This window comes from Pelobates fuscus, chromosome 5 (assembly GCF_036172605.1).
Source record: "Pelobates fuscus isolate aPelFus1 chromosome 5, aPelFus1.pri, whole genome shotgun sequence".
NCBI classification, from domain to species: Eukaryota; Metazoa; Chordata; class Amphibia; order Anura; family Pelobatidae; genus Pelobates; species Pelobates fuscus.
In genome coordinates this window covers 320,486,217-320,500,285 of record NC_086321.1, presented here as the reverse complement: position 1 = coordinate 320,500,285, position 14,069 = coordinate 320,486,217, and the positions used below count along the sequence as shown (strand labels likewise).

Below are 14,069 nucleotides of genomic sequence, written 5' to 3'. Positions count from 1 at the left end.
TGCTTAAAGGACAGTTATGAAACACATGAATTTGACAGGTGGTGATGGAAAATAAGTGAAGGTGTAATGGTCAGGGTAAGAGGATGAGGAAAGAAATGCAGCTGTTATTGCAAAACCAGCAATATGAAAACTACAAGAAAAAAACAAAATGACGGCAAACAATAGGACGAGAAACTAATCAATACCAAACATTAAAGAGTAAAACACTAGTCACCCCTTGAAAGGACAGGCAAATATTTTATTTTTTCCTTTGCTCCAATATTGTCGAGACAGACGCACCTTTATGTTAACTGACATTAGGCGTTAGACAGGAAAACAAGTTTCTGTAAATTCTTCATGACTTGAGCTTTTCTCTTCTGATGTTGAAACCTCGAAAAGTCAAATAAGGTGTCATGATTATGTACGTCATCTGCTATGTGAAAAACCTTGTTTTACACTATGCCATGATTTGTGGGTGTGAATGTTTTCTACCGCTTACAAATGATCACTCAGAAAGCTAAAGCACCATTTTCTCAGAAAGGTCTTGTAAGGAAAGTATTGCACAACCATTTACACAGCACTCTCCATCCACTTGACAAACAGGAATTGAAATATTTACTGGAGAAATGAAAGAGCACACCACAAAGACGCCTTTAACCCATATCAACGCTTTAAGATCCATTTCAAAGGCTGTTTCTGAGTTGGCAAAAACTGAAGCTATTTTGTGTGGTTTATTGCATGATGAGGTTAGGGATCTGGGGATGCTAAAACAGAAGTTATTGTATACCTAATGAATAAGTAAAGTTTAATAGGCAGCTTTTTTTGTGCAGTCGGTGTTCTCGTTATATAAAAATAAAAAAGTGGAGTACAAAATAAAGGATAATGGTTTTTATAGATATGGTGTGTGATTTGTTCATTTAATACACAGTAAAAGAAAACTAGAGCGTTAGGAATGCAAACATGTATTCTTAATGCTATAATGCTCTTCTAATTAGTTTATCAGCTCCCCCCATTACTTTTTTACATTTGATGTAATCAACTGAGCCAAAACCCGCTGTTAAATAACCATGATGAAACTGACATTTTCTTTAACAAGAAATAAAAATGATTAGCTCCAACAGTTACCATGACTACAGCAAAATATTTGAACACACAGCCAATGCAATTGAGGAACTGTAACCTTTACTCATGTCCGATTTGAGTTCCATGAACTCGACGGCAAAACACCACTGACCGCGTTCGACTAAACAAGATGGCCGCCGCCACGTGTTTCGACTATACGAACGGCGACCACCCAGCCGTTCGTCAATTAGCTTGCGGTTAACCACCAGCCTGGGAGGTAAATTGGCTGCACACTACTTGTGTGTGGTCTGGCTGTTCGGTAAACCCAACTTACCGAACCACATCGTAAAAAGGCACGAACAAGCATTTTTACAGTTAGAAAACAAAGTTTTAACGCATGGGCCATAATCCTGGGGCAAAAGGCTGGCAAACAGGCCACTCCAAAATCCAGTGGCGAGGTTATTTTCGCCACAATTTTATATTATTGTGATTGCTTACACCATTATATGTCTGTGCTCGCCAGTAGTGTTGGCACGGTGCAATTTCCGGGTCAGTATACATCTGGCTACCCAACCCATGATCATATGTACCAATTTCATTAAACGTGACTTTATGAACAGAACCTTTCTGTAAATTTTAAGCACACACACATGTGGAAATAATGCAGAAAAGCAGCTCTAATGATGGACTACTACATGGCTGCTTATTAAAATCGCTCAGAAACTTCACGAAATGAAAGGCATAACCAGCAAACTAATTTATAGTTAAGCCAGCAATGTTTCTACAAGTAACCTGGTAGTCTCTAGTTTTCATGTAACTTTGTGACTTTTATTTTTTAATATTGCTGAATTGGTTTTATATGAACTTTGACATTAAAAAAAATAAATCATGTCTAGAAACACAATATAAATACAACTAAAGCTTCCATAACAGTTAACATGACCATATTCCAAAAACGATTGGGATCACGCAGGCTGAGATTTAGAATCTACCATGAGCTCGCTATAACTGCTCCAAACTTTTAACCTAATGAATATCATAATTAATTAACTTATAAATAAAATTAAAACAAGTTGTAACTTGCATTATGTTTTTATTTCAGAGACAAAAAAAAAAAAAACATAAAAAGAATATGAAAATTTCACTCTGCACTTGAGAGTATTGACACAGTAGTAATAATTCCCAAGAAATCAAAAGCCATATTTTTAAGTAAGCATCAAGTAAAATATGCTGCAGGGACAACAGTGAAATGAAATGTAGGGCATGTAACTGCTCGACAATATGAAGGAAAAAAGAAAACCTCAATGAATAACAAAAGCAATCTTTTCCTAGACCTAGCCCCTTAATATTTGGAGTTCTTGGCTGTAAAATGTTCTATAAGGATCCAAGTTTAATGTCATTCCATGGAAATGAACTCCCAAAAGCTTCAAAACCCGCTGTTAAATAACCATGATGAAACTGACATTTTATTTAACAAGAAATAAAAATGATTAGCTCCAACAGTTACCATGACTACAGCAAAATATTTGAACACACAGCCAATGCAATTGAGGAACTGTAACCTTTACTCATTTAAAACATTCCCTAACTGAACACAAATGAAGAAATGTGCTTTTTATGTTCTCCAAGGGGGCATCTATTTAGTGAACCTGAGCTCTCCTGGGAGATGGATTTATGAAGTTAGAGAGTAACCAGAAATTTTGCGCTTTTAGAACTGACAAAAAGTAAAAAACAGCAAGGTCTCTAATGTCAGTCACATAAATTATAATTTTTTTTTTCTATTATACATTGTGAAAGTTCTTTAACTATTACTTAACTGGTCATTTTAAACAGGGAAAACACAAGCCTATGGAATATCCCTAGACATCGAATAAATGATTCACATGATGCTTACGATGCAATTCTTTTTTTAAGCACTCCACTCAAAGACCTGCAACACATTTTACAAAATATATTTAAATAAAGAACAAAAAAGTCCAATTGGCTAGCAAACAACATAGCTTTCGAAATCAGTCACATACATAATCTATAGAAATCATATGTATTAAACCAAAAAACACAAACATTCAAGCTGCACAGTTGTTACAAGTGATGGGTACCATGGTTATTCCAATGTCCCCAGAGATTGGTAAATGCAGGCTGTTCATAGTCTTCAGTGCCAAGGGCTAAGTTCATTTGCAGGCCTCCTAGAGACAGAAAGGTGGGGTGGGGAGGAACAGGCATAAATCATGTGTTGACATCTGGTTCTGGACTATCTCTGCTCTTGGAACAAGCATGCCTCATTCAGGCTGGTTCAAAATTATAGTGGAGGGAGCATGAAACTGAATTAAGACAAAATTGAATGTTGCTGGTGTGCTGAAAAATTTGAGACTTAACACTTTAAATATGTGGCAGAACTGAAGTGAGACTAAAGAGGCATTTGTGATTACAGTCTCTGGTAAGAGAATACACAGTCAGACCATTACTGCTTCCCAGCCTGCCTGCCTGGTTTCTTTTCCTGTTGCCCCCGGCCACCTCCAGAGATTCCTCTACCTCTTCCGCCAAAAACACCTGAAATAGAGGATGGAAAAAGATCTTCGTAACATGCACACTTGTTCTTGGACCCCTGCATCACCTATGATAAAGTGGATCTCTCTTGCTAAAATTACACACAATAATAGAGGTGTTTGCTCAGAAATCGTACACACATATCACACTCAACCATGAAGGCTACATCATGCATTTACCTGAAGTAGTGGAACTTTCAGAAAGACATTGTACTGTTAAAATAGCACAAAAACCAGAAAATAAAAAGACACCCACCTAATATGGTCAAAAGTTCACCTGTGTTCAATCCCCTTTTTTTCCTGGCTTAAAGGGATACTCCAGGCACCCAGACCACTTCGGCCCATTGGAGTGGTCTGGGTGCCAACTTCCACTACCCTTAACCCTGCAAGTGTAATTATTGCAGTTTTCATAAACTGCAATATTTACCTTGCAGGGTTAAGTCCTCCTCTAGTGGCCATCTACTAGACAGCCACTAGAGGGACTTCAGTGTTCATAGAACATACAAAGTTTTTTCAGTGACGCTGGACTTCCTCACGCTATGCGAGGACCTCCAGCGTCGCCGAAATCCGCAGAGGAAAGCACTGACTAATGCTTTCCTATGGGGAGGTCTAATGCGCCTGTGTGGCCTTTGTCGCACATGCGCATTAGGTCTCCCCCGCCGGGGGAGGAGCCTCACCCAGGGCCCAGGGGACATTGGCGCTGGACTCCAGAAAGTCACTGAAGGGGGTTTAACCCTTTCAGCAACTTGGGATATGGGGTGGGAGGGAGAGGGGCACTCCAAGGTCCTGCAGTGCCAGGAAGACATGTTTTCCTGGCACTGGAGAATCCCTGTAAGCTTTAGACATTAAGATTGCCCAAAGCCACAAGACATTATATATATATATATATATATATATATATATATATATATATATATATATATATATATATTTATTTTGATTCAATGCATCTCTAGGACAAGATGCTAATTGATGTGGTGTTTTGCCTTTTACATAAAAAAAACACATTCCCAGTTTTTACATTTTTTAGATAATATGTATAATTTATAAATTATTAATATTTAACACTAAAGTAAAGTGGTTTCAAACAGATATTCTACACAAAATCTTATATGATCTAGCTCTACCCATCTGCAGTTTTCCTCACCCATCTGCAGTTTTCCTCAAGCCATTAAAATCTCAATATCTGTCCAAAAAATAGATTACCTCGTCCAGCTCCTCCAACTCCTCTGCCTTTCATCTGTTTCTGCTGCTGCATGCCACCTCGACCCCTGCCCTTTGACATCACTTCCTCTTTCACCATATCAATAATTTCATCAGGGATGCGCAAGTATTTAATAGTGCTACCTCGTATGTAGCACTCAGGCATCCGCCAGAATTTGTCACCATCCTGTAAAGACATTAAAAATGAAAATCATAAGTATATGTTAAAATATTGAATTGCCCTTGTGACAGCGGCAGAAAGATGTGAAGCACTCAAACAAAGTAGTTAGAAAGGGAAAGCCTAGCATGCAATTATCTTCTAATGTTCATTTGACATAGATGACTTTTTAGAAATTTCACTACATTTTATGGCAACTGGTAGCTTTAGAAAAGTAGAAATTGTTGAGCATTTTGTTATTTAAATAAATCTTATAAATAAATAAAAAATATATATAAATCCATTAGTGATCGGTTTGAAAAATACAAATCACGTGCCTACATTTCTCATTATCCTTTTCTAACAGTCATCTTTAGGCACTTTGGAACAGTCAATGCTCACTATTGTGCAACTCTTGAAAATCGTGTTCTCCTTCTACCTATTTGATAAGTAAATAGTGTGTAGCAGGCACTCAAACAAATTCCACATTTTGGTGCAGGTGCTAGAAGGTGGGGTCCCTGTTCACTTGGATCCATGGTATAAGCAAATAAAAATTGTAAAAAAATAAAATAAAAATAAAGGTCCTTTGCACTCCGTAAATTCAGGTGGTTTATTCAGCCATCAAAATGAAAGGGCTTTTTCTTGGCTTGAGAAAGACACATACGTGTCAAAACATTGCCATTTCACTTTGATGGCTAAGTAAACTACCTTAATTTATTGCGGAGTACAGAGGACTATTTTTTGCTCATTATAACTGTCATTTTTAGTTAGGTGATTTTGAGATGCAACGGATTGTTGCAAAATAACGAGTTATCCTTTGAAATTCTCCAAAAGAATGGATAAACCAATTATGGGGCAAAACAAAGACATTATAGTGGGCCTACAATGTAAAAAATTTAAAAACATTTGTTTCTTAAAAACCTTACCTACATCTATGCCATGTAATTTTTTATACAGAGAATATAAGCTTTGTCTGCCATCTAGTGCCCATTACTGACTACACAAGTTCTACCATGCAAATGTATGCACACATTCCTATCCAGATTGAGTCAAAGGAGAAGACTGCAAGCATTTAATATACCGACTAAACATTACATTATTTTCTCATTTAAATTTCAGTAGAGTGTGAGAGCTTATCCTATTTAAGAGAGTGCAGTGACTTGGCAAATGGACATTCCATACATACTGTAGTGAGCACATAAAGAGAAAATAAATTTATAACACACACCAAAAAGGTTATGGTGGGGAAAAAAATGTGATTGAAAATTATATTCCTTCAAATAAGCTATATAACAGTTGAGATAGCTAGAAGTAGTCCCAAATGGGTGCTATAACTCAGCACTTTCCATCGCCAAACAGTACTACTTTACTTAACTCATCTCTACTTACGTGTCTTCCAAACCTTCAAATTACTTGATTACAGTGATATTCCCCCTAATTTCACAGCTCCTGACATTCTACTAAACTATAAAGATTGCCAAAATAAAGCAAGAAATATCAGAAACCATCCTTCTCCTTGCTTGCTCAATCTGTACTCATCTAGTATCATCTACTAGTATCATCTACTACTGTGAAGGAGATTTATACTCATTCATTTTTCTCCGTACAAGAAAAATAAAAGAATAAATTATATAATATAATCTTCCCTTACTGCAACTACCATCCCACCCCTTTACTAGATTTTTGCCTTGTAAGTTTCTTTAAACAACGAATACTAGATGGGCCGAATGGTTCTTATCTGCCGTCACATTCTATGTTTCTATGAATACATTCAGGACCGACCAGCTTCCTTGAATGCATCATACTTCATCCTTTCCAATCTTGTTTCCGCCCTCTACATTTAACTGAAACAAAGAAATTAAATCACAGCCAAATGGTCACAACTAGTTTACCAACTGTTTTAGGTATCTGCTGCTTTTAACTCCTCACACTCTAATTTTGAAACCTGTGCACAGATGCACAATTGACAGATATCAGAAAATAGAAATAGTAAATATTACCCCACATGAACCAAGTTCATATCATCACAAAAGACAATACCATTTAAAGAGTCTTGCAATGGCATTATTTTCCATCAATAAATACTTCATTATATATCTTTAATATTACATGATATATTTTAAAGGGCTACTTCGACCAAAAAACTGTGTTTTAAGAAAACTAATTTTGGCTAAATAAGCAACATCTGTTGTGCTGGGCCTCACAGTCAAAGTACAATAATTATTTAAAAAACAAAAAAACACAACCCTATTCCAGCACAGAAGCCAAGTTCTCCTCTCTGCCTGATCCACCTCTGGTGACGAGGAATGTTGAGCTGAGGGGAGTCATACTGACATTAGTTGTCGGTTGCCAGCATGCAGACAAAAGACACAAAATTGAGCCAGTCTGGAACTCATTTCAGGCAGTCTGATGCCCCAATGATACTGTATGTGGGTTAAACTCTGTATGTGCAGTATTTAATAGTAAAACGCTAGGCACCATGACTACTTTAAATCGCTGAAGTGATAATGTTGCTTGAAGTAACCCTTTCAGCTTACTCTAAGTCTAAAGATAATGTAGAAGTTAAAGTTTAGATGCTAAAATAGCATTGAGGCGAATGGTTAGTTTAGAACAGGGTTCTCCATACTCCAGCCCTTCAGATGTTTCTGAACTACAACTGATGATTCTTTGAATTAAATAAATAGCCAGTGAATCATAGGAGATTTAGTTCAGCAACATCTGGAGGCTCGACTTAAAGCTGTTAAAGATACAGCTGCTATCAGCTCATTAGGCAGTATTGATCATCAACCTCAAACTTCTTATGGCTAAAGTGCTAGTTGTGGGGTTATGTTAGAAGACCAGACCCAAGAATGAACAGAAGTAATTGTTTTTATTTTTTGTTGTATATTAAATGTGGGTCACCAGTATGAGTGATTGTTAAAGCAGAATGGTCTTTCAATGTTTTTCTTTTTTATATGGTTTCCTTATTTATATTTAAATGGACACTATAAGTAGGAAGACAGCCACCAGATGTGTATATTTAGCTCTGCATTCAAAACATTGTTTCTACTAAACAGCAATGTTTCAGATTGCAGAGCTAAAACGCCAGGGGCACTTATTGCTTATTTTTAGGGTATTACTTAACAAAATTATACTAAAGACACATACCCTTGAGGTACAAATAACTTCTCTTAGATTGATGTTCATCCAGTTATCACAGCTGACCAGGTGACCGTTGTATGTTTCTCCATTCTTTAATTCCACCAACTAAAGGAACAAAATTTAAATTTCAGAACACTTGCCAAATGGATTACAGTACTACTAACGGTTATAGCAAACTATGGGCAAACAAAAATATAATTTCGCAAAAGCATGAAACACACTCCCACCTAAATTTAATGCAGGATATGTTATAGATAATATTAATAAATGTTTGTGATTAAACATTAAAGTGGTTCTGTCACAACTATATAAACATACACATATAACATATGATCATCTCGCGAAGCAGAAGAAAAGACAGAAAGGGGCGAGTAACGTGGAAGAATTTTACCACATGACAGGAGGCTTCATATTTGCATAACTCTTTACTGAAAATCTCCAGCAGCACAGAACAAACAACCAATCAGAAAAAAGGAGGATGTTACACAAAACGCCCTGTAAGCCTACGCCCTCTTCTTTCTTTGCTGCTCCAGATAGTGCACAGATCAGAGTATTTTGACCAACCTTATTCTTTTGGATTTCACGGTTTAAAATTTATTATTCAGACTTTTTCTACTTTCTCTGTCACCCCTCATCCATTACTTCATGACTATTGGGGTTTTATATGTGTTTAGTATATTATTTGGACTTTTCTTCACTTCTCCACCCTGTGGCATTATTCCCTCAGACTGTCACTACCTATCCTCTGTCTTACTAGCCTCAGAGTTTTTTGTGCGTCACGACCGTTTTGCCACATTCCCGCTCATCTTTTTATTAGAGGACACTATGTTTAGGGTGCACACGTGATGAAGGGGGTTTGCAGTGTTATTCTTACTATACCAGTTAGTTCCAGTGGTCCGCGGCGCATTGCGAGCGAACAGCGGCCATCTTAGATCTTGCGAGTACCGCGAGATTCACTGCAGCCATCTTTTTTCTGGTCATTCCAGATCGGGAATCACTCGGTCTGGACTCTAAACATAGCAACTCCCTGTGGAACCACAAGCCTGCTCCATATTTACCTTTGTGGACCTTGACAAGGTAATATCGGTAATACAATCTGCATCTGTTTGTGCCTGCTTTATCTGCAAGTCAATTTAATGAGTTCGATCAGATGTCACTCTGGCTTTAGAATCTTTCCATCTTGTTTATTTTATTCACGATACTTCACAGGAGGTGAAGATGGTTGTTGCCATGGCCACGATATACAATCATGCTAGGACACTCCCACACGCACACTGTCATCACGTATGACGTCACCGCATGTATCACGTCATCTTTGCAATGCGCATGCGCACATGCACCAATCTCTTCCAGGTTCGGGAACACAGATGGGCGCCATCAGACCCCTTTTTTACTCCCTTGTTTAGAAAGCACTAACAATAAAAAGTGTACCGATACATGACTGTATATTGTAGAAATGCCCTGTGAATTATGTCTATATAATGATAGTTGAAAGAAAGACAGTTACGTTTAAATTTGTATCCAGCGGGAGTAACCATGGCGACACATAGTAACAAAAATGTAACATTGTGAGCATGATCGCAAATAAGAATTTGAAAATATGTGTTAGACTATTCACATTGTACTATTAATGATTGTTATGGAATTCCAGAAGTTTGAAACACCGTTTATGATTAAGTGTTAAATGAAAATCAGAGTCCGCTATAAAAGCGGCAATTACCTGAAAAGTCCACATCCATTGATAAAGCCGTTGGAACGGAGAAACGCGTTTGGAGGGACACAACTCACATCACAGAAAGCCAGCGCCTGGGGAGCATTCACCTTCACTGTTACCATCAAACTAACATCTGAACTGCTGATTTCGGGACGCCGAGAACAGCATAAGGTCTGCACCCAGCACTTTCTGTACTAACTAGTAGGCATATCGTAACGAAGCCTTACTATTATTCATTTAAAGATATCTGGAGTTTGTTTTAATTCCAATTTTAATTTATGTGAAGTTTTTTACATTGATACTTAGCTTCCAGCTAAGATTCCAATAAAGTCAATTTATTTTTATTTGTACAAAGGATTCCCTTTTTGTAGTGAAATAGTATATCACTAATTCACCCTTTTTTTCTTTGCATTTTCATATTTATTTGATCATGGAGTAACACCATAAAAGAAAACATCGGGAACAAAGGGACTTGCACAGACTATTATTGGACTTTATTATTTAGTCTGTTGCATTTATTACATGAGTAATTTTATTGACGTTTTATTTGTGTTTTTTTCTAGAGGCAAAGGGTATACTTTTCACTTATTTGCATATCATTTACTCAATAGGTTGTCAGGTTTCCTATTATATATACCCTCCTCCTTAGGAAATTAAGTAGCGCTCCACTTTTTGCACACTATTACCCTTTGGGAAGTCACTAATTTATTATTTTATATATTGATCCACTGTATTATTTGTTGTTAATCTTGATAAGAACCCAGGAGGGTCGAAACGTTGATTGTTCATTTCAATACACCTTGAAAAAAATAAAATCCCTGAGGAGTGCTCCATCTATTTTCTATTTCCATGGAGGCACCCAGGTAATTTCTGCTTTAAAAAAAAAATAAAATAAGTGTTTGTTTATGGTGAGTGCCAGAGCGCTATATAGATAGAGATATAGATATATATATATATATATAGATAGAGATAGATATATATATAGATAGATATATATATATATAGATAGAGATAGATATATATATAGATAGATATAGATATATATATATATAGATAGATAGATAGATATATATATATAGATATATATATATATATAGATAGATATATATATATAGATATATATATATATATATATAGAGATAGATAGATAGATAGATAGATATATATATATATATATATATATATAGATAGAGATAGATATATATATATATATATATAGATAGAGATAGATATATATATATATATATATATATATAGATAGAGATAGATTATATATATATATATATATAGATAGAGATAGATTATATATATATATATATATATATATATATATATATATATATATATAGATAGAGATAGATTATATATATATATATATATATATATATATATATATATAGATAGAGATATATATATATATATATATATATATATATATATATATATATATATATATATATATATAGATAGAGATAGAGATAGAGATATATATATATATATATATATATATATATATATATATATATATATATAGATAGAGATAGATATATATATATATATATATATATATATATAGATAGATAGAGATAGATATATATATATATATAGATAGAGATAGAGATAGAGATAGAGATAGATATATATATATATATATATATATATATATATATATATATATATATATATATATATATATATATAGTTCCCATGCAAGGTGTCCCAGTGGGCCAAGACCCTCTGGTATGTCACTTGTTGCGGGAAGCTAAGCTATCCCTAAGCCTCCAGCTCCTAAATATTCTCGTCTCTGGGACGTAGAAGTGGTGCTGCGGTTCCTTCTAGATTGGCCGGATAACCCGGGTCTTTCAAGCAATTGTCAGCAAAACTAACCCTGTTATTGTTCCTCATCTCTTTTCGTTGAATCCTGTTTCGGGGCCCACTTGGTCAGAGGTGCAGCCGCATCTCAGGCTCTCTCGGCGGGAGCATCCCTTCCTGGCATCATGCATTTTGTGGATTGGACACATGAGAGTACCTATAGTATTCTTCTTTCACCAAATTACTCATGCTTCTTTCGCTCTTCTTAATAACCAGTGTTAAAAATGCAAATATGAAGCCTCCTGTCATGTGGTAAAATTGGAGATTATGCTAACAGTGTACCCATAATCTTAATTTTACTAATGACAGGAGGCAAATATTTCCCTCCTGTATTTCTCTTCCCTCCCTTTTTTTTGTATGGAATGTACTAGGGTTTCTGTTCTGTACTATGAATTTATGGGGGGAAGGGGGGTGTCAAGGTTCCATGGTAATCAGATGTGTACTCAAATTTATGTTGTTGATATGTCCATAAGAATTTGCATAATGTAATTGTTAAATATATGCAGATAATCGGCCATTTTAGATGCCTTTTCACTTTTTTCTTCAGTGTAATTGGTTCTCTTCTGGAGTCAAGGATACAGTTGCAAGCTTCGACTATTTCCCCTTCTTGATCTATGGAATTTAGCATTGATTATTTGGAACTTTGCCAGACGTTCGTTGTTCATGGTTTCTGTATTTGTTACCTGTTTATTGTCACTACAAAGAAGTACGTGCCAGTAGCCAACCAGAGCAGACGCATGTCAAACAAGCTCCGCTAAAAGCAGCCTAAACTTAATTATACAACCCAAATCCCACTAATTTCGGGCCACATCAAGCTATTACAAGATGGGGAAGAAATCGAAGCATCAGGATACCGTCAAACCGGAAGGGTCCTGCGATATCAGGGACCTTTTCCTCTGTCTCACTAAGGCCTCAGGAACTCCTGCACCAAAAGAAAATGGCGACTCAACCTCAGCCTCCTCCGAAGAAAAAGCGCTGGATGAGCTGGACGAGTTCCCAAACACAGGGGGATTACACCACCCCTCTTTGGATGAGGAGAATAGGTTGCCTTCCACTAAAGGAGATATAAAAGACCTTCTCTGCCACATCCGTACGATGTTCGCAGCAGACCTAGCCACCATGTGGGAGGAGATACATACGGTGGAAGGGCGAGTTAAGACAGTAGAGGAGGACACGCAGGGCCTCACTGCACGATGCATACAACTAGAAATACAAAATGCAGAGTTATAACGCACCCAGTCCCTGCTTACTAACCGCTTGGACGCAATGGACGATCGGCACAGGAGCCAGAACGTCAAAATCCAGGGAATCCTGGAGACTGTGATCCAGGAAGACCTGTCAATATACCAAGAGATTGCTAACCTCCCTACTCACACCACAGCAGGCGAAACAAGTTGTGATTGACGGGATCTATCGCTTCCTAAGAGCTACCAGAGCCCCAACAGACTCCCCAAGAGATGCAATATTACAACTCCAAACAAGGTCAGCTCAAATAAACTTTATGGCAGCAGTGCGAGGTGCATCTACTCACCCCTTCAAAAATGCCGCTCTGTCTTTCTACATGGACCTGTCCAGGCCTACCTTGACATTATTCAGTGTTACTTATTACATTATCTCACCACAATGCTTTTAACCTGTAAATCTTGAAATGTACCGTTTAACTTAACCTGCATTGGGTAGGGCTCACTTGTAATTTTTAACGCCTATTCTCTCATTCTCCTGCAATATAAGCAAGTTTTATAATGCTTTTACTTTTAACCATTCACAAGTCTGGATAGCCCACGCTAAGGCCCGGTTATGTTGATCCTTTAGAAATGTTTGACTAGCCTGCGACTTTGCATCTCAACCTAAAAATGTGTGCAGTAATCTTTTATGCCTCTTACTTACTGAAATGTGTATCTTACAACCTTTGCTACTGCTATTGGGTGTTGCAATAAGGTATGTTAAATATTTGCACCACGAAAATAAAGAACTTAAAAAAAAAAAAAAAAAAACCTAAAAAAAATGCTCTATATCAAACAAGTTCTAAAACACATGAATAAGGTCAACTAAATGTGTCATGGAGTTAACTTGCTACATACCATAGGGTGATTTTGCGCAGTTTTCAGTAAGGATAACGGCAACTGTAAGAGAAATAATATTTATTAAACAAATTTAAATAAAAAAGGCTGACTACATAGAATAACTTAAAAAAAATCTAATTTGATTTAGCTGTCTGAACTCTAAAAACATATATATTGAAGAGCAGAAATATGTCCATCTTCTAGCCATAATATTCAGCTTGTACAGAAGAGTTTTACTATAACTATATGATCCAGTTTAACAGGATATAAACTAAACAAATCCTTTGTGAAGAGAAAAAAGTTCTCTCTCTTAATAAGTAAACTTTAATATG

General features: G+C 36.3%; 1 protein-coding gene across 1 annotated transcript; it reads right to left on the bottom strand.

Moving 5' to 3' along the window:
• Nucleotides 1-2,114: 2,114 nt before the first annotated feature.
• Nucleotides 2,115-13,823, bottom strand: LSM4 (LSM4 homolog, U6 small nuclear RNA and mRNA degradation associated). Its single transcript, XM_063457382.1, has 4 exons — nt 13,756-13,823; nt 8,095-8,193; nt 4,794-4,977; nt 2,115-3,591 (listed from the first exon to the last, which is right to left on the bottom strand). The coding sequence occupies exons 1-4, from the start codon at nt 13,756-13,758 to the stop codon at nt 3,503-3,505; spliced, it is 375 nt and encodes a 124-aa protein (XP_063313452.1). The 5' UTR covers nt 13,759-13,823; the 3' UTR covers nt 2,115-3,502.
• Nucleotides 13,824-14,069: the final 246 nt, after the last annotated feature.

Excerpts from the sequence above, each read along its gene's own strand:
- LSM4 (XM_063457382.1), bottom strand. Across the intron at positions 4,978-8,094 it reads AAGTTATTTGTACCTCAAGG|GATGGTGACAAATTCTGGCG; the intron begins GTATGTGTCTTT and ends ATGTCTTTACAG. Across the intron at positions 3,592-4,793 it reads AGTTGGAGGAGCTGGACGAG|GTGTTTTTGGCGGAAGAGGT; the intron begins GTAATCTATTTT and ends CCTCTATTTCAG.